Consider the following 21,008-nt stretch of genomic DNA (forward strand, 5'->3'; position numbering starts at 1 on the left):
GTGGTTAATATGTAGAGTTACATAGTGTTCAGCATGGTGGGGGTCAATATGTAGAGTTACATAGTGTTCAGCATGGTGGGGGTTAATATGTAGAGTTACATACTGTTCAGCATGGTGGGGGTCAGTGGTTAATATGTTGAGTTACATAGTGTTCAGCATGGTGGGGGTTAATATGTAGAGTTAAATAGTGTTCAGCATGGTGGGAGTTAATATGTAGTTACATAGTGTTCAGCATGGTGGGGGTCAGTGGTTAATATGTAGAGTTACATAGTGTTCAGCATGGTGGGGGTTAATATGTAGAGTTACATAGTGTTCAGCATGGTGGGGGTTAATATGTAGAGTTACATAGTGTTCAGCATGGTGGGGGTCAGTGGTCAATATGTAGAGTTACATAGTGTTCAGCATGGTGGGGGTTAATATGTAGAGTTACATAGTGTTCAGCATGGTGGGGGTCAATATGTAGAGTTACATAGTGTTCAGCATGGTGGGAGTTAATATGTAGTTACATAGTGTTCAGCATGGTGGGGGTTAATATGTAGAGTTAAATAGTGTTCAGCATGGTGGGGGTCAATATGTAGAGTTACATAGTGTTCAGCATGGTGGGGGTCAGTGGTTAATATGTAGAGTTACATAGTGTTCAGCATGGTGGGGGTCAATATGTAGTTACATAGTGTTCAGCATGGTGGGGGTTAATATGTAGAGTTACATAGTGTTCAGCATGGTGGGGGTTAATATGTAGAGTTACATAGTGTTCAGCATGGTGGGGGTTAATATGTAGAGTTACATAGTGTTCAGCATGGTGGGGGTTAATATGTAGAGTTACATAGTGTTCAGCATGGTGGGGGTTAATATGTAGAGTTACATAGTGTTCAGCATGGTGGGGGTCAGTGGTTAATATGTAGAGTTACATAGTGTTCAGCATGGTGGGGGTTAATATGTAGAGTTACATAGTGTTCAGCATGGTGGGGGTCAATATGTAGAGTTACATAGTGTTCAGCATGGTGGGGGTTAATATGTAGAGTTACATAGTGTTCAGCATGGTGGGGGTCAGTGGTTAATATGTAGAGTTGCATAGTGTTCAGCATGGTGGGGGTTAATATGTAGAGTTACATAGTGTTCAGCATGGTGGGGGTTAATATGTAGAGTTAAATAGTGTTCAGCATGGTGGGGGTTAATATGTAGAGTTACATAGTGTTCAGCATGGTGGGGGTCAGTGGTTAATATGTAGAGTTACATAGTGTTCAGCATGGTGGGGGTCAATATGTAGAGTTACATAGTGTTCAGCATGGTGGGGGTTAATATGTAGTTACATAGTGTTCAGCATGGTGGGGGTTAATATGTAGAGTTACATAGTGTTCAGCATGGTGGGGGTTAATATGTAGAGTTACATAGTGTTCAGCATGGTGGGGGTCAGTGGTTAATATGTAGAGTTACATAGTGTTCAGCATGGTGGGGGTCAATATGTAGAGTTACATAGTGTTCAGCATGGTGGGGGTCAGTGGTTAATATGTAGAGTTACATAGTGTTCAGCATGGTGGGGGTCAATATGTAGAGTTACATAGTGTTCAGCATGGTGGGGGTTAATATGTAGAGTTACATACTGTTCAGCATGGTGGGGGTCAGTGGTTAATATGTAGAGTTACATAGTGTTCAGCATGGTGGGGGTTAATATGTAGAGTTAAATAGTGTTCAGCATGGTGGGAGTTAATATGTAGTTACATAGTGTTCAGCATGGTGGGAGTTAATATGTAGAGTTACATAGTGTTCAGCATGGTGGGGGTTAATATGTAGAGTTACATAGTGTTCAGCATGGTGGGGGTCAGTGGTTAATATGTAGAGTTACATAGTGTTCAGCATGGTGGGGTTCAGTGGTTAATATGTAGAGTTACATAGTGTTCAGCATGGTGGGAGTTAATATGTAGAGTTACATAGTGTTCAGCATGGTGGGGGTCAATATGTAGAGTTACATAGTGTTCAGCATGGTGGGGGTTAATATGTAGAGTTACATAGTGTTCAGCATGATGGGGGTCAATATGTAGAGTTACATAGTGTTCAGCATGGTGGGGGTTAATATGTAGAGTTACATAGTGTTCAGCATGGTGGGGGTCAGTGGTTAATATGTAGAGTTACATAGTGTTCAGCATGGTGGGGGTTAATATGTAGAGTTACATAGTGTTCAGCATGGTGGGGGTTAATATGTAGAGTTAAATAGTGTTCAGCATGGTGGGGGTCAGTGGTTAATATGTAGAGTTACATAGTGTTCAGCATGGTGGGGGTCAGTGGTTAATATGTAGAGTTACATAGTGTTCAGCATGGTGGGGGTTAATATGTAGAGTTACATAGTGTTCAGCATGGTGGGGGTCAATATGTAGAGTTACATAGTGTTCAGCATGGTGGGGGTCAGTGGTTAATATGTAGAGTTACATAGTGTTCAGCATGGTGGGGGTCAATATGTAGAGTTACATAGTGTTCAGCATGGTGGGGGTCAGTGGTTAATATGTAGAGTTACATAGTGTTCAGCATGGTGGGGGTCAGTGGTTAATATGTAGAGTTACATAGTGTTCAGCATGGTGGGGGTTAATATGTAGAGTTACATAGTGTTCAGCATGGTGGGGGTCAATATGTAGAGTTACATAGTGTTCAGCATGGTGGGGGTCAATATGTAGAGTTACATAGTGTTCAGCATGGTGGGGGTTAATATGTAGAGTTACATAGTGTTCAGCATGGTGGGGGTCAGTGGTTAATATGTAGAGTTACATAGTGTTCAGCATGGTGGGGGTCAATATGTAGTTACATAGTGTTCAGCATGGTGGGGGTCAATATGTAGAGTTACATAGTGTTCAGCATGGTGGGGGTTATTATGTGGAGTTACATAGTGTTCAGCATGGTGGGAGTTAATATGTAGTTAGTTACATAGTGTTCAGCATGGTGGGGGTCAGTGGTCAATATGTAGAGTTACATAGTGTTCAGCATGGTGGGGGTTAATATGTAGAGTTACATAGTGTTCAGCATGGTGGGGGTCAATATGTAGAGTTACATAGTGTTCAGCATGGTGGGAGTTAATATGTAGTTACATAGTGTTCAGCATGGTGGGGGTTAATATGTAGAGTTAAATAGTGTTCAGCATGGTGGGGGTCAATATGTAGAGTTACATAGTGTTCAGCATGGTGGGGGTCAGTGGTTAATATGTAGAGTTACATAGTGTTCAGCATGGTGGGGGTCAATATGTAGTTACATAGTGTTCAGCATGGTGGGGGTTAATATGTAGAGTTACATAGTGTTCAGCATGGTGGGGGTTAATATGTAGAGTTACATAGTGTTCAGCATGGTGGGGGTTAATATGTAGAGTTACATAGTGTTCAGCATGGTGGGGGTTAATATGTAGAGTTACATAGTGTTCAGCATGGTGGGGGTCAGTGGTTAATATGTAGAGTTACATAGTGTTCAGCATGGTGGGGGTTAATATGTAGAGTTACATAGTGTTCAGCATGGTGGGGGTCAATATGTAGAGTTACATAGTGTTCAGCATGGTGGGGGTCAGTGGTTAATATGTAGAGTTACATAGTGTTCAGCATGGTGGGGGTTAATATGTAGAGTTACATAGTGTTCAGCATGGTGGGGGTTAATATGTAGAGTTACATAGTGTTCAGCATGGTGGGGGTCAGTGGTCAATATGTAGAGTTACATAGTGTTCAGCATGGTGGGGGTTAATATGTAGAGTTACATAGTGTTCAGCATGGTGGGGGTCAATATGTAGAGTTACATAGTGTTCAGCATGGTGGGAGTTAATATGTAGTTACATAGTGTTCAGCATGGTGGGGGTTAATATGTATAGTTAAATAGTGTTCAGCATGGTGGGGGTTAATATGTAGAGTTACATAGTGTTCAGCATGGTGGGGGTCAGTGGTTAATATGTAGAGTTACATAGTGTTCAGCATGGTGGGGGTCAATATGTAGAGTTACATAGTGTTCAGCATGGTGGGGGTTAATATGTAGTTACATAGTGTTCAGCATGGTGGGGGTTAATATGTAGAGTTACATAGTGTTCAGCATGGTGGGGGTCAGTGGTTAATATGTAGAGTTACATAGTGTTCAGCATGGTGGGGGTCAATATGTAGAGTTACATAGTGTTCAGCATGGTGGGGGTCAGTGGTTAATATGCAGAGTTACATAGTGTTCAGCATGGTGGGGGTCAATATGTAGAGTTACATACTGTTCAGCATGGTGGGGGTCAGTGGTTAATATGTAGAGTTACATAGTGTTCAGCATGGTGGGGGTTAATATGTAGAGTTAAATAGTGTTCAGCATGGTGGGAGTTAATATGTAGTTACATAGTGTTCAGCATGGTGGGGGTTAATATGTAGAGTTACATAGTGTTCAGCATGGTGGGGGTTAATATGTAGAGTTACATAGTGTTCAGCATGGTGGGGGTCAGTGGTTAATATGTAGAGTTACATAGTGTTCAGCATGGTGGGGTTCAGTGGTTAATATGTAGAGTTACATAGTGTTCAGCATGGTGGGAGTTAATATGTAGAGTTACATAGTGTTCAGCATGGTGGGGGTCAATATGTAGAGTTACATAGTGTTCAGCATGGTGGGGGTTAATATGTAGAGTTACATAGTGTTCAGCATGGTGGGGGTTAATATGTAGAGTTACATAGTGTTCAGCATGGTGGGGGTCAGTGGTTAATATGTAGAGTTACATAGTGTTCAGCATGGTGGGGGTTAATATGTAGAGTTACATAGTGTTCAGCATGGTGGGGGTTAATATGTAGAGTTAAATAGTGTTCAGCATGGTGGGGGTCAGTGGTTAATATGTAGAGTTACATAGTGTTCAGCATGGTGGGGGTCAGTGGTTAATATGTAGAGTTACATAGTGTTCAGCATGGTGGGGGTCAATATGTAGAGTTACATAGTGTTCAGCATGGTGGGGGTCAGTGGTTAATATGTAGAGTTACATAGTGTTCAGCATGGTGGGGTTCAGTGGTTAATATGTAGAGTTACATAGTGTTCAGCATGGTGGGAGTTAATATGTAGAGTTACATAGTGTTCAGCATGGTGGGGGTCAATATGTAGAGTTACATAGTGTTCAGCATGGTGGGGGTTAATATGTAGAGTTACATAGTGTTCAGCATGATGGGGGTCAATATGTAGAGTTACATAGTGTTCAGCATGGTGGGGGTTAATATGTAGAGTTACATAGTGTTCAGCATGGTGGGGGTCAGTGGTTAATATGTAGAGTTACATAGTGTTCAGCATGGTGGGGGTTAATATGTAGAGTTACATAGTGTTCAGCATGGTGGGGGTTAATATGTAGAGTTAAATAGTGTTCAGCATGGTGGGGGTCAGTGGTTAATATGTAGAGTTACATAGTGTTCAGCATGGTGGGGGTCAGTGGTTAATATGTAGAGTTACATAGTGTTCAGCATGGTGGGGGTTAATATGTAGAGTTACATAGTGTTCAGCATGGTGGGGGTCAATATGTAGAGTTACATAGTGTTCAGCATGGTGGGGGTCAGTGGTTAATATGTAGAGTTACATAGTGTTCAGCATGGTGGGGGTCAATATGTAGAGTTACATAGTGTTCAGCATGGTGGGGGTCAGTGGTTAATATGTAGAGTTACATAGTGTTCAGCATGGTGGGGGTCAGTGGTTAATATGTAGAGTTACATAGTGTTCAGCATGGTGGGGGTTAATATGTAGAGTTACATAGTGTTCAGCATGGTGGGGGTCAATATGTAGAGTTACATAGTGTTCAGCATGGTGGGGGTCAATATGTAGAGTTACATAGTGTTCAGCATGGTGGGGGTTAATATGTAGAGTTACATAGTGTTCAGCATGGTGGGGGTCAGTGGTTAATATGTAGAGTTACATAGTGTTCAGCATGGTGGGGGTCAATATGTAGTTACATAGTGTTCAGCATGGTGGGGGTCAATATGTAGAGTTACATAGTGTTCAGCATGGTGGGGGTTATTATGTGGAGTTACATAGTGTTCAGCATGGTGGGAGTTAATATGTAGTTAGTTACATAGTGTTCAGCATGGTGGGGGTCAGTGGTCAATATGTAGAGTTACATAGTGTTCAGCATGGTGGGGGTTAATATGTAGAGTTACATAGTGTTCAGCATGGTGGGGGTTAATATGTAGAGTTACATAGTGTTCAGCATGGTGGGGGTCAGTGGTCAATATGTAGAGTTACATAGTGTTCAGCATGGTGGGGGTTAATATGTAGAGTTACATAGTGTTCAGCATGGTGGGGGTCAATATGTAGAGTTACATAGTGTTCAGCATGGTGGGAGTTAATATGTAGTTACATAGTGTTCAGCATGGTGGGGGTTAATATGTAGAGTTAAATAGTGTTCAGCATGGTGGGGGTCAATATGTAGAGTTACATAGTGTTCAGCATGGTGGGGGTCAGTGGTTAATATGTAGAGTTACATAGTGTTCAGCATGGTGGGGGTCAATATGTAGTTACATAGTGTTCAGCATGGTGGGGGTTAATATGTAGAGTTACATAGTGTTCAGCATGGTGGGGGTTAATATGTAGAGTTACATAGTGTTCAGCATGGTGGGGGTTAATATGTAGAGTTACATAGTGTTCAGCATGGTGGGGGTTAATATGTAGAGTTACATAGTGTTCAGCATGGTGGGGGTTAATATGTAGAGTTACATAGTGTTCAGCATGGTGGGGGTCAGTGGTTAATATGTAGAGTTACATAGTGTTCAGCATGGTGGGGGTTAATATGTAGAGTTACATAGTGTTCAGCATGGTGGGGGTCAATATGTAGAGTTACATAGTGTTCAGCATGGTGGGGGTCAGTGGTTAATATGTAGAGTTACATAGTGTTCAGCATGGTGGGGGTTAATATGTAGAGTTACATAGTGTTCAGCATGGTGGGGGTTAATATGTAGAGTTACATAGTGTTCAGCATGGTGGGGGTCAGTGGTCAATATGTAGAGTTACATAGTGTTCAGCATGGTGGGGGTTAATATGTAGAGTTACATAGTGTTCAGCATGGTGGGGGTCAATATGTAGAGTTACATAGTGTTCAGCATGGTGGGAGTTAATATGTAGTTACATAGTGTTCAGCATGGTGGGGGTTAATATGTATAGTTAAATAGTGTTCAGCATGGTGGGGGTTAATATGTAGAGTTACATAGTGTTCAGCATGGTGGGGGTCAGTGGTTAATATGTAGAGTTACATAGTGTTCAGCATGGTGGGGGTCAATATGTAGAGTTACATAGTGTTCAGCATGGTGGGGGTTAATATGTAGTTACATAGTGTTCAGCATGGTGGGGGTTAATATGTAGAGTTACATAGTGTTCAGCATGGTGGGGGTCAGTGGTTAATATGTAGAGTTACATAGTGTTCAGCATGGTGGGGGTCAATATGTAGAGTTACATAGTGTTCAGCATGGTGGGGGTCAGTGGTTAATATGCAGAGTTACATAGTGTTCAGCATGGTGGGGGTCAATATGTAGAGTTACATACTGTTCAGCATGGTGGGGGTCAGTGGTTAATATGTAGAGTTACATAGTGTTCAGCATGGTGGGGGTTAATATGTAGAGTTAAATAGTGTTCAGCATGGTGGGAGTTAATATGTAGTTACATAGTGTTCAGCATGGTGGGGGTTAATATGTAGAGTTACATAGTGTTCAGCATGGTGGGGGTTAATATGTAGAGTTACATAGTGTTCAGCATGGTGGGGGTCAGTGGTTAATATGTAGAGTTACATAGTGTTCAGCATGGTGGGGTTCAGTGGTTAATATGTAGAGTTACATAGTGTTCAGCATGGTGGGGGTTAATATGTAGAGTTACATAGTGTTCAGCATGGTGGGGGTCAATATGTAGAGTTACATAGTGTTCAGCATGGTGGGAGTTAATATGTAGTTACATAGTGTTCAGCATGGTGGGGGTTAATATGTATAGTTAAATAGTGTTCAGCATGGTGGGGGTTAATATGTAGAGTTACATAGTGTTCAGCATGGTGGGGGTCAGTGGTTAATATGTAGAGTTACATAGTGTTCAGCATGGTGGGGGTCAATATGTAGAGTTACATAGTGTTCAGCATGGTGGGGGTTAATATGTAGTTACATAGTGTTCAGCATGGTGGGGGTTAATATGTAGAGTTACATAGTGTTCAGCATGGTGGGGGTCAGTGGTTAATATGTAGAGTTACATAGTGTTCAGCATGGTGGGGGTCAATATGTAGAGTTACATAGTGTTCAGCATGGTGGGGGTCAGTGGTTAATATGCAGAGTTACATAGTGTTCAGCATGGTGGGGGTCAATATGTAGAGTTACATACTGTTCAGCATGGTGGGGGTCAGTGGTTAATATGTAGAGTTACATAGTGTTCAGCATGGTGGGGGTTAATATGTAGAGTTAAATAGTGTTCAGCATGGTGGGAGTTAATATGTAGTTACATAGTGTTCAGCATGGTGGGGGTTAATATGTAGAGTTACATAGTGTTCAGCATGGTGGGGGTTAATATGTAGAGTTACATAGTGTTCAGCATGGTGGGGGTCAGTGGTTAATATGTAGAGTTACATAGTGTTCAGCATGGTGGGGTTCAGTGGTTAATATGTAGAGTTACATAGTGTTCAGCATGGTGGGAGTTAATATGTAGAGTTACATAGTGTTCAGCATGGTGGGGGTCAATATGTAGAGTTACATAGTGTTCAGCATGGTGGGGGTTAATATGTAGAGTTACATAGTGTTCAGCATGGTGGGGGTTAATATGTAGAGTTACATAGTGTTCAGCATGGTGGGGGTCAGTGGTTAATATGTAGAGTTACATAGTGTTCAGCATGGTGGGGGTTAATATGTAGAGTTACATAGTGTTCAGCATGGTGGGGGTTAATATGTAGAGTTAAATAGTGTTCAGCATGGTGGGGGTCAGTGGTTAATATGTAGAGTTACATAGTGTTCAGCATGGTGGGGGTCAGTGGTTAATATGTAGAGTTACATAGTGTTCAGCATGGTGGGGGTCAATATGTAGAGTTACATAGTGTTCAGCATGGTGGGGGTCAGTGGTTAATATGTAGAGTTACATAGTGTTCAGCATGGTGGGGGTCAATATGTAGAGTTACATAGTGTTCAGCATGGTGGGGGTCAGTGGTTAATATGTAGAGTTACATAGTGTTCAGCATGGTGGGGGTCAGTGGTTAATATGTAGAGTTACATAGTGTTCAGCATGGTGGGGGTTAATATGTAGAGTTACATAGTGTTCAGCATGGTGGGGGTCAATATGTAGAGTTACATAGTGTTCAGCATGGTGGGGGTCAGTGGTTAATATGCAGAGTTACATAGTGTTCAGCATGGTGGGGGTCAATATGTAGAGTTACATACTGTTCAGCATGGTGGGGGTCAGTGGTTAATATGTAGAGTTACATAGTGTTCAGCATGGTGGGGGTTAATATGTAGAGTTAAATAGTGTTCAGCATGGTGGGAGTTAATATGTAGTTACATAGTGTTCAGCATGGTGGGGGTTAATATGTAGAGTTACATAGTGTTCAGCATGGTGGGGGTTAATATGTAGAGTTACATAGTGTTCAGCATGGTGGGGGTCAGTGGTTAATATGTAGAGTTACATAGTGTTCAGCATGGTGGGGTTCAGTGGTTAATATGTAGTTACATAGTGTTCAGCATGGTGGGAGTTAATATGTAGAGTTACATAGTGTTCAGCATGGTGGGGGTCAATATGTAGAGTTACATAGTGTTCAGCATGGTGGGGGTTAATATGTAGAGTTACATAGTGTTCAGCATGGTGGGGGTTAATATGTAGAGTTACATAGTGTTCAGCATGGTGGGGGTCAGTGGTTAATATGTAGAGTTACATAGTGTTCAGCATGGTGGGGGTTAATATGTAGAGTTACATAGTGTTCAGCATGGTGGGGGTTAATATGTAGAGTTAAATAGTGTTCAGCATGGTGGGGGTCAGTGGTTAATATGTAGAGTTACATAGTGTTCAGCATGGTGGGGGTCAGTGGTTAATATGTAGAGTTACATAGTGTTCAGCATGGTGGGGGTCAATATGTAGAGTTACATAGTGTTCAGCATGGTGGGGGTCAGTGGTTAATATGTAGAGTTACATAGTGTTCAGCATGGTGGGGGTCAATATGTAGAGTTACATAGTGTTCAGCATGGTGGGGGTCAGTGGTTAATATGTAGAGTTACATAGTGTTCAGCATGGTGGGGGTCAGTGGTTAATATGTAGAGTTACATAGTGTTCAGCATGGTGGGGGTTAATATGTAGAGTTACATAGTGTTCAGCATGGTGGGGGTCAATATGTAGAGTTACATAGTGTTCAGCATGGTGGGGGTCAATATGTAGAGTTACATAGTGTTCAGCATGGTGGGGGTTAATATGTAGAGTTACATAGTGTTCAGCATGGTGGGGGTCAGTGGTTAATATGTAGAGTTACATAGTGTTCAGCATGGTGGGGGTCAATATGTAGTTACATAGTGTTCAGCATGGTGGGGGTCAATATGTAGAATTACATAGTGTTCAGCATGGTGGGGGTTATTATGTGGAGTTACATAGTGTTCAGCATGGTGGGAGTTAATATGTAGTTAGTTACATAGTGTTCAGCATGGTGGGGGTTAATATGTAGAGTTACATAGTGTTCAGCATGGTGGGGGTTAATATGTAGAGTTACATAGTGTTCAGCATGGTGGGGGTTAATATGTAGAGTTACATAGTGTTCAGCATGGTGGGGGTCAGTGGTTAATATGTAGAGATACATAGTGTTCAGCATGGTGGGGGTCAGTGATTAATATGTAGAGTTACATAGTGTTCAGCATGGTGGGGGTTAATATGTAGAGTTACATAGTGTTCAGCATGGTGGGGGTCAGTGGTTAATATGTCTCTGTGTTGTGTTTCAGCTCCTGACCTCCAGTCCGTTCATGTGGCTCGTTGCTCTCAGTGGACTGGTGAGTTCACACCACACTGACCCTGTTGCATAGCAACCAGCATTATACCCAACCCCTTTATCTCAACCACAGCCGCTTCTTCAGAAGTTGTAAATCCACACGTCTGAACCACACAGCGCGTGTTCCCCTACAGGTCTCTGGGAAGCTGTACCACGGAAACGCTCTGGGGGTGCAGCGGCTGCTCTTCGTACCCCGGTGGCTGTCCCGTGTAGGGGCCTTCGTCCTGGAACCCCTGTTCTCCGGGCCCCCGCCCCCCAATGAACCCCCCCTGGGTATGGGGGCTACTCTGGACATCCAGAGACAGCAGAGGATGGATCTCCATGATCAACAGATGCTGCTGGCCCAGTTCCATCAGGCCAGGAGGAACCACAGACCACCACAGGTATGGACAGACACACACACACAGTACTATTTACACACACACACAGTACTATATACACACACAGTACTACACACACACACACACAGTACAATATACACACACACACAGTACTACACATACACAGTACTATATACACACACAGTACTACACATATACACACACAGTACTACACATACACACACACACACAGTACTATATACACACACACACACAGTACTATATACACACACAGTACTATATACACACACAGTACTATATACACACACACACACACACAGTACTATATACACACACACACACACACACACAGTACTACACACACACACACACAGTACTACACACACACACACACAGTACTACACACACACACACACACAGTACTACACACACACACACACACAGTACTACACACACACACAGTACTACACACACACACACACACACAGTACTACACACACACACACACACACAGTACTACACACACACACAGTACTATACACACACACAGTACTATACACACACAGTACTATACACACACACAGTACTATACACACAGTACTATACACACACAGTACTATACACACACAGTACTATACACACACAGTACTATACACACACACAGTACTACACACACACAGTACTACACACACACAGTACTATACACACACACACACACACACACACACACACACACACATACACACACACACACACAGTACTACACACACACAGCACTATATACAGACACACACAGTACTACACACACACAGTACTACACACACACACACACACACACACACAGTACTACACACACACAGTACTACACACACACAGTACTATACACACACACACACACACACACACACACACACACACACACACACACACACAGTACTACACACACACACAGTACTACACACACACACAGTACTATACACACACAGTACTACACACACACACAGTACTATATACACATACACACAGTACTACACACACAGTACTACACACACACACACACACACACACACACAGTACTACACACACACACACACAGTACTACACACACACACACACACACACACAGTACTACACACACACACACACACAGTACTACACACACAGTACTATACACACACACACACACACAGTACTATACACACACACACACACACACACACACACACAGTACTATACACACACACACACACACACACACAGTACTACACACACACAGTAATACACACACACAGTAATACACACACACACACACACACACACACACACACACAGTACTACACACACACACAGTACTACACACACACAGTACTATACACACACACACACACACACAGTACTACACACACACAGTACTATACACACACAGTACTACACACACACACAGTACTATATACACATACACACAGTACTACACACACAGTACTACACACACACACACACACACACACACAGTACTACACACACAGTACTACACACACACACACACACACACACACACACACACAGTACTACACACACACACACAGTACTACACACACACACACACACACACACACACAGTACTACACACACACACACACACACACACAGTACTACACACACAGTACTATACACACACACACACACACACAGTACTATACACACACACACACACACACAGTACTATACACACACACACACAGTACTACACACACACAGTACTACACACACACACACACACACACACAGTACTACACACACACACAGTACTAGACACACACACACAGTACTAGACACACACACACACACACACACACACACACACACCCACAGACTAATGGACATTCCATTTGACATGACCCTCCTTCTGATCTGTTTTGGCCAATCAGAAGCATGCATGCCTTTGCAGAATATTTAATGCAATCCTCTCATTGGCAGAATGAATGTCCTTCACATGCAAAGGCTACGTGAGTTTATAGTCCTGCCTTTCCAACACACAGCTCCTGGCGGTCTCTGTCTTCTGAACTGATGTGCAGGCAGGGCTCTTCTAAAGTCTACATGACCTTTATTCTGTATAGAAACAGTCATGTTTATATTTATATTGGCCATTTTAGCTTCGATGACATCAGAAGCTCTGTTTTGACATTTGCCTTTTTAAAATAATTGTTCATAAATAATGCCAGTTATTTAATATTAGGAGTACAGCAATCATTCTGGCATTGTTGCAAAGCTCAGATTCTCCCCATTTTCAATTGATCCAATGCTATTTAACCCCCTATGGCTGGTTATGATGGGGAGAAGATCAGAGCTGTAAACTGATCCAATGCTATTTAACCCCCTACGGCTGGTTATGATGGGGAGAAGATCAGAGCTGTAAACTGATCCAATGCTATTTAACCCCCTACAGCTGTTATGATGGGGAGAAGATCAGAGCTGTAAACTGATCCAATGCTATTTAACCCCCTACGGCTGTTATGATGGGGAGAAGATCAGAGCTGTAAACTGATCCAATGCTATTTAACCCCCTACGGCTGGTTATGATGGGGAGAAGATCAGAGCTGTAAACTGATCCAATGCTATTTAACCCCCTACGGCTGTTATGATGGGGAGAAGATCAGAGCTGTAAACTGATCCAATGCTATTTAACCCCCTACGGCTGTTATGATGGGGAGAAGATCAGAGCTGTAAACTGATCCAATGCTATTTAACCCCCTACAGCTGTTATGATGGGGAGAAGATCAGAGCTGTAAACTGATCCAATGCTATTTAACCCCCTACGGCTGTTATGATGGGGAGAAGATCAGAGCTGGAAACTGTTTAAAGGTGACGGGCAAAGGTCTCCACCAAAAACTGTGACACTTAATAATTATTATATTTTAGGCTTCATTAAATAAGCCCCCCCCCCCCCACAAAAAAACAATCTATCACTACATTTAGCTGTCATTTCTAAATGTTGGTGAAGATGTCATTCTTGCATTCTATGGCCAGAAAAATACATCATTTGAGGGCTAAATTAATAGGTTAGTGGCCAACTGCAAGGAACACAAGCTACAGACACGGCTTGTATGAGTCATTTTCTCTGTATCAGAAATGAAGCCATTAGACACTTGTATATCTGAAGAAATGAACATGTAAGTCAATAATGATGACTCATAGGCAGTAGTGTGAGCGGACCAAGTCATTGGGCGTCTCTCTAAAGAGGAAAGGTGGAATGAACGAGTCAGGAGGAGCTTTTCTGGATTGAACACAGTTCTCTATTGAGGGCATTTTGTCAACAAAAACACTCCAACATAATCAATGAAAATCTTCCAAGGAAAAACATACATCTTCTTCTCCAGATGAAACAGGAACACAATAGGATTATCTTTAAACTACAACAACAAAAAGTCACGGGCTTGTCACCGTCTTAGTGGTTCTTCCTGGATCGCTCCTCTCTCTCGGTGGCCATCTTCCAGAGATAGTTTTCCCTCCCCCTCTCTGCTGGTTCCATTCTTTCTCTTATAGGGGAAGGAGAGTATGTCATTAGTACCGTCAGCTGTGCTTAATTGACTCTGGTTACCTTGTCTCCCATGCCTTGTTGGGCTACTATCCATGAGCCCAGCCTACCCTCTGGTTGCCTTGTTGGGCTACTATCCGTGAGCCCAGCCTACCCTCTGGTTGCCTTGTTGGGCTACTATCCGTGAGCCCAGCCTACCCTCTGGTTGCCTTGTTGGGCTACTATCCGTGAGCCCAGCCTACCCTCTGGTTGCCTTGTTGGGCTACTATCCATGAGCCCAGCCTGCCCTCTGGTTACCTTGTCTCCCATGCCTTGTTGGGCTACTATCCGTGAGCCCAGCCTGCCCTCTGGTTACCTTGTCTCCCATGCCTTGTTGGGCTACTATCCGTGAGATCAGCCTGCCCTCTGGTTACCTTGTTGGGCTACTATCTGTGAGCCCAGCCTACCCTCTGGTTACCTTGTCTCCCATGCCTTGTTGGGCTACTATCCGTGAGCCCAGCCTGCCCTCTGGTTACCTTGTTGGGCTACTATCCGTGAGCCCAGCCTGCCCTCTGGTTACCTTGTTGGGCTGCTATCCGTGTTCCCAGCTTGCCCTCTGGTTACCTTGTTGGGCTGCTATCCGTGAGCCCAGCCTGCCCTCTGGTTACCTTGTTGGGCTACTATCTGTGAGCCCAGCCTGCCCTCTGGTTACCTTGTTGGGCTACTATCTGTGAGCCCAGCCTACCCTCTGGTTACCTTGTTGGGCTACTATCTGTGAGCCCAGCCTGCCCTCTGGTTACCTTGTTGGGCTACTATCCGTGAGCCCAGCTTGCCCTCTGGTTACCTTGTTGGGCTGCTATCCGTGAGCCCAGCTTGCCCTCTGGTTACCTTGTTGGGCTACTATCCGTGAGCCCAGCCTGCCCTCTGGTTACCTTGTTGGGCTACTATCCGTGAGCCCAGCCTGCCCTCTGGTTACCTTGTCTCCCATGCCTTGTTGGGCTGCTATCCCTGAGCCCAGCCTGCCCTCTGGTTGCCTTGTTGGGCTACTATCCGTGAGCCCAGCCTGCCCTCTGGTAACCTTGTTGGGCTGCTATCCGTGAGCCCAGCCTGCCTTCTGGTTACCTTGTTGGGCTACTATCCGTGAGCCCAGCCTGCCTTCTGGTTGCCTTGTTGGGCTACTATCCGTGAGCCCAGCCTGCCCTCTGGTTACCTTGTTGGGCTACTATCCGTGAGCCCAGCCTGCCCTCTGGTTACCTTGTCTCCCATGCCTTGTTGGGCTACTATCCGTGAGCCCAGCCTGCCCTCTGGTTACCTTGTCTCCCATGCCTTGTTGGGCTACTATCCGTGAGCCCAGCCTGCCCTCTGGTGGTCCTTCCACTGCAGATAATGAGAGTTAGCTAGCTATAGCCACATAGTGAATTTCCGATCATTGTGATGAGTCTTCCATTTATATCAAATCACATTTTATTGGTCACATGTTTAGCAGATGTTATTGCGGGTGTAGTGAAATGCTTGTGTTTCTAGTTCCAACAATGCAGTAATATCTAACAATACACACAAATCTAAAAGTAAAACTGGCAACGCATAAACAATATAATTAGAGAGAGAAACTCAAAATACCAACGTGTGAGAAATACTGGACTTTATTAATGTTTCCATGGAACCAACCAAAATCATACAATTATTTAATACAAAATACATTTCACCAAAATCAAGGTTTCGTAATTATTGGCACTCCTCATTTCGTACTTAGTGCCACCACCTCTGGCAAGGATAACAGCATGGAGTCTTTTCTTGTGATGTTTGACAAGGTTAAGGAACACATTTGGAGGGATGTTGGACCATTCCTCAATGCAGATCCTTTCAAGATCCTTCACATCCGTGGGCTTGTGCTTATTAACTTCCCTCTTCAACTCAGCACACAGGTTTTTGATTGGATTGAGGTCCGGCAACAGATGGCCATGGCAGAACATTGATGTTGTTGTCACAGAACCATTTCTGTGCGGATCTTGAGGTATGTTTTGGGTCTTGGTCTTGTTGGAAAGTCCACCTACGGCTAAGTCCCAGCCTTCCTTGCAGAGGCAACCAGATTGTCAGATACTTGGTGGAATTCATTATGCCATCAATCGTAACCAGTGCCCCTGGACCTCTGGAATTAAAACAGACCCAAAACATCACTGACCCCCCTCCATATTTCACCGTGCCTCTCCTTGTATGCATCTCTGTTTCGACGCCAAACATGCCAATGCTGTATCTGACCAGAACGTTCCATTTTGGCCTCATCTGACCAGAGTACCCTCTTCCAGTCATAATTTGAATTACGTTTGTCAAACTCCAAGCGCTTGCGTCTGTGTCTTGGGGTCAGAAAGGGCATTCTTCTGGCAACCCTTCCAAAGAGCCTGTGGTTGTGGAGGTGGAGTCTGATGGTACTTTCTTCTGGCAACCCTTCCAAAGAGCCTGTGGTTGTGGTGGAGTCTGATGGTGCTTTCTTCTGGCAACCCTTCCAAAGAGCCTGTGGTTGTGGAGGCCACCAAGGCCTGCAATTCTTTGACCGTTATTATTGTGGATTTGGTTGCTTCTCTCCCCATCCTCCTCCATATCCTCAGGGGGGAAAATGCATTTGCATGCTCTAACCGTGAGGTTTAACTGTTCCATATCTTTAGAGGTTTTTAAATAATTGCCCTGACAGTGCTCAGTGATATACAGTGCCTTGCGAAAGTATTCGGCCCCCTTGAACTTTGCGACCTTTTGCCACATTTCAGGCTTCAAACATAAAGATATAAAACCTTATTTTTTTGTGAAGAATCAACAACAAGTGGGACACAATCATGAAGTGGAACGACATTTATTGGATATTTCAAACTTTTTTAACAAATCAAAAACTGAAAAATTGGGCGTGCAAAATTATTCAGCCCCCTTAAGTTAATACTTTGTAGCGCCACCTTTTGCTGCGATTACAGCTGTAAGTCGCTTGGGGTATGTCTCTATCAGTTTTGCACATCGAGAGACTGACATTTTTTCCCATTCCTCCTTGCAAAACAGCTCGAGCTCAGTGAGGTTGGATGGAGAGCATTTGTGAACAGCAGTTTTCAGTTCTTTCCACAGATTCTCGATTGGATTCAGGTCTGGACTTTGACTTGGCCATTCTAACACCTGGATATGTTTATTTTTGAACCATTCCATTGTAGATTTTGCTTTATGTTTTGGATCATTGTCTTGTTGGAAGACAAATCTCCGTCCCAGTCTCAGGTCTTTTGCAGACTCCATCAGGTTTTCTTCCAGAATGGTCCTGTATTTGGCTCCATCCATCTTCCTATCAATTTTAACCATCTTCCCTGTCCCTGCTAAAGAAAAGCAGGCCCAAACCATGATGCTGCCACCACCATGTTTGACAGTGGGGATGGTGTGTTCAGCTGTGTTGCTTTTACGCCAAACATAACGTTTTGCATTGTTGCCAAAAAGTTCAATTTTGGTTTCATCTGACCAGAGCACCTTCTTCCACATGTTTGGTGTGTCTCCCAGGTGGCTTGTGGCAAACTTTAAACGACACTTTTTATGGATATCTTTAAGAAATGGCTTTCTTCTTGCCACTCTCCCATAAAGGCCAGATTTGTGCAATATACGACTGATTGTTGTCCTATGGACAGAGTCTCCCACCTCAGCTGTAGATCTCTGCAGTTCATCCAGAGTGATCATGGGCCTCTTGGCTGCATCTCTGATCAGTCTTCTCCTTGTATGAGCTGAAAGTTTAGAGGGACGGCCAGGTCTTGGTAGATTTGTAGTGGTCTGATACTCCTTCCATTTCAATATTATCGCTTGCACAGTGCTCCTTGGGATGTTTAAAGCTTGGGAAATCTTTTTGTATCCAAATCCGGCTTTAAACTTCTTCACAACAGTATCTCGGACCTGCCTGGTGTGTTCCTTGTTCTTCATGATGCTCTCTGCGCTTTTAACGGACCTCTGAGACTATCACAGTGCAGGTGCATTTATACGGAGACTTGATTACACACAGGTGGATTGTATTTATCATCATTAGTCATTTAGGTCAACATTGGATCATTCAGAGATCCTCACTGAACTTCTGGAGAGAGTTTGCTGCACTGAAAGTAAAGGGGCTGAATAATTTTGCACGCCCAATTTTTCAGGTTTTGATTTTTTTTAAAGTTTGAAATATCCAATAAATGTCGTTCCACTTCATGATTGTGTCCCACTTGTTGTTGATTCTTCACAAAAAAATACAGTTTTATATCTTTATGTTTGAAGCCTGAAATGTGGCAAAAGGTCGCAAAGTTCAAGGGGGCTGAATACTTTCGCAAGGCACTGTATGAAGGTCTTCGACCAGCTGTCTCTTTTGAACTGACAGTTATTTTGTTGACAGCGGGATATTGCATGCTTGTTACCTCATGTTTATACCCTAGTGAAACAGGAAGTGGTGTAATGGCTCCATATAGTTCTTTAAGATTTAGGTACACGTAAATAAGTGGAATTTACTTCCTGGTTGAATTTCGGCAGATGTTACAATAATCATGAAGGGTGCCATTAATTGTGGAACCTTGATTTGGAGGGCATTGATTTTTATTTAAATCAAATTGATTTTGGTGGGTTCCATTGAAGCATTAATAAAGTCCAGTATTTCTCACATGTTGGTATTTTGAGTTTCTTTATAATTTTGTTTTATTTTTGTAAGTATTGGTTGTGCATTGCCAGTCAGGGGTGCCAGTAATTTTGGAGCCCACTGTACATATGAGATGGGTAAAACAGTATGTAAACATTATTAAAGTGACCAGTGATTCCAAGTCTATGTAATAAGGGCAGCAGCCTCTTAAGGAGCAGGGTTCAGTAACTGGGTGGAAGCTACCTAGTGATGGCTATTTAACAGTGATGGCCTTGAGATAGATGTTTTTCAATTACTCTGTCCCAGCTTTGATGCACCTGTACTGACCTCGCCTTTTGGATGATAGCGGGGTGAACAGGCAGTGGCTCGGGTGGTTGTTGTTCTTTGTGATCTGTAACATCAGGTGCTGTAGGTAGAGGCAGGTAGTTTGACACCGGTGATGCGTTGGGCAGACCGCATCACACTCTGGAAAGCCCTGGGGTTGCGGGCGGTGCAGTTGCCATACTAGGTGATACAGCCCGACAGGATGCTCTCAATTGTGAATCTGTAAAAGTTTGTGAGGGTTTTAGGTGCCAAGACAAATTTCTTCAGCATTCCAAAAGAGCATGTTGACAGGTAGCCATGCCTCTTTTAGTGTTAGATCAAAGGTACAAAATCTACTCTGACAAATATTATTGCAGATCACTTTGATGTATTTAGCTTTTCTATAAAGGTTTGGAAAAACAGGGACACCTTTTTCCTGTCACCTTTAACCTGTATCCAAGGCTTTGTATGTGTAGTCTATGGTTAATGATGGCTGTGGTTACTGACACAATAGCCATGTTGCCAGCTAAGTTATTTGTTGGTGCGTGCCCTCTTCAAGGTGTCAGGAGCGTTTCCACAGGGATGCTGGACCATGTTGACTCCAATGCTTTCCACAGTTGTGTCAAGTTGGCTGGATGTCTTTTGGGTGGTTTCTTGATACACAAAGGAAACAGAGTGTTAGAAACCTAACAGAATTACAGTTCTTGGCACAAACCGGTGTGCCTGGCACCTACTACCATACCCCGTTCAAAGGCACTTAAATCTTGCCCATTCACCCTCTGAATGGCACACATAGACAATTCATGTCTCAATTGTCTCAAGGCTTTAAAATCCTTGTTTAACCTGTCTGAACTAAGCTGACTGGGAAAAATCACTTTGAACGGTCCTCTCAGAATTACAAGTTGGAAACTCGGGCATCATCCTAGAGCTCCAACTTCTCTGACTTGAAGATCACTGATGTCGTGATTTTTCCCAGTCTGAGTTATTTTATTATTTTCCCAGAGTTCCCAGTTGTCTTGAACGCACCATGATTGTCCCTCTCGGTCCTTCCCAGAATGGCCTAATGAACTGGAACAGATTTTTCCCATCGCTGAGACACAGAGGACAGAACCTTCCCCCAGAGCCGCAGCCACACCCCTCTCCACAGCAGCTCCACCCCACAGCTCCACCACTGCTGGAGCCCACAGCTCCTCTCTTGGTCAACACTCCTGTAGCTGAAGAACAGGTGAGCACTGTGAGTGAGTGCGGACACGGAATTGCGTTTCTTTACCAGTTTCGTGTTAGCATTTCTCTGATGTTTGT

At 43.6% G+C, this 21,008-nt stretch overlaps 1 protein-coding gene across 1 annotated transcript in view; it reads left to right on the forward strand.

Moving 5' to 3' along the window:
• LOC139402517 (ubiquitin-associated domain-containing protein 2-like) overlaps positions 1–21,008 on the forward strand; it is a 42,958-nt gene that overhangs the window by 20,516 nt on the left and 1,434 nt on the right. The window contains exons 6-8 of the mRNA XM_071146509.1: positions 10,887–10,934; positions 11,068–11,316; positions 20,761–20,931. Of these exons, the coding sequence (XP_071002610.1) occupies positions 10,887–10,934; positions 11,068–11,316; positions 20,761–20,931 (468 nt within the window). The remainder of the gene's footprint in view (positions 1–10,886; positions 10,935–11,067; positions 11,317–20,760; positions 20,932–21,008) is intronic.

The sequence above is a fragment of the Oncorhynchus clarkii genome, unplaced genomic scaffold (genome assembly GCF_045791955.1).
Source record: "Oncorhynchus clarkii lewisi isolate Uvic-CL-2024 unplaced genomic scaffold, UVic_Ocla_1.0 unplaced_contig_8910_pilon_pilon, whole genome shotgun sequence".
NCBI classification, from domain to species: domain Eukaryota; kingdom Metazoa; phylum Chordata; class Actinopteri; order Salmoniformes; family Salmonidae; genus Oncorhynchus; species Oncorhynchus clarkii.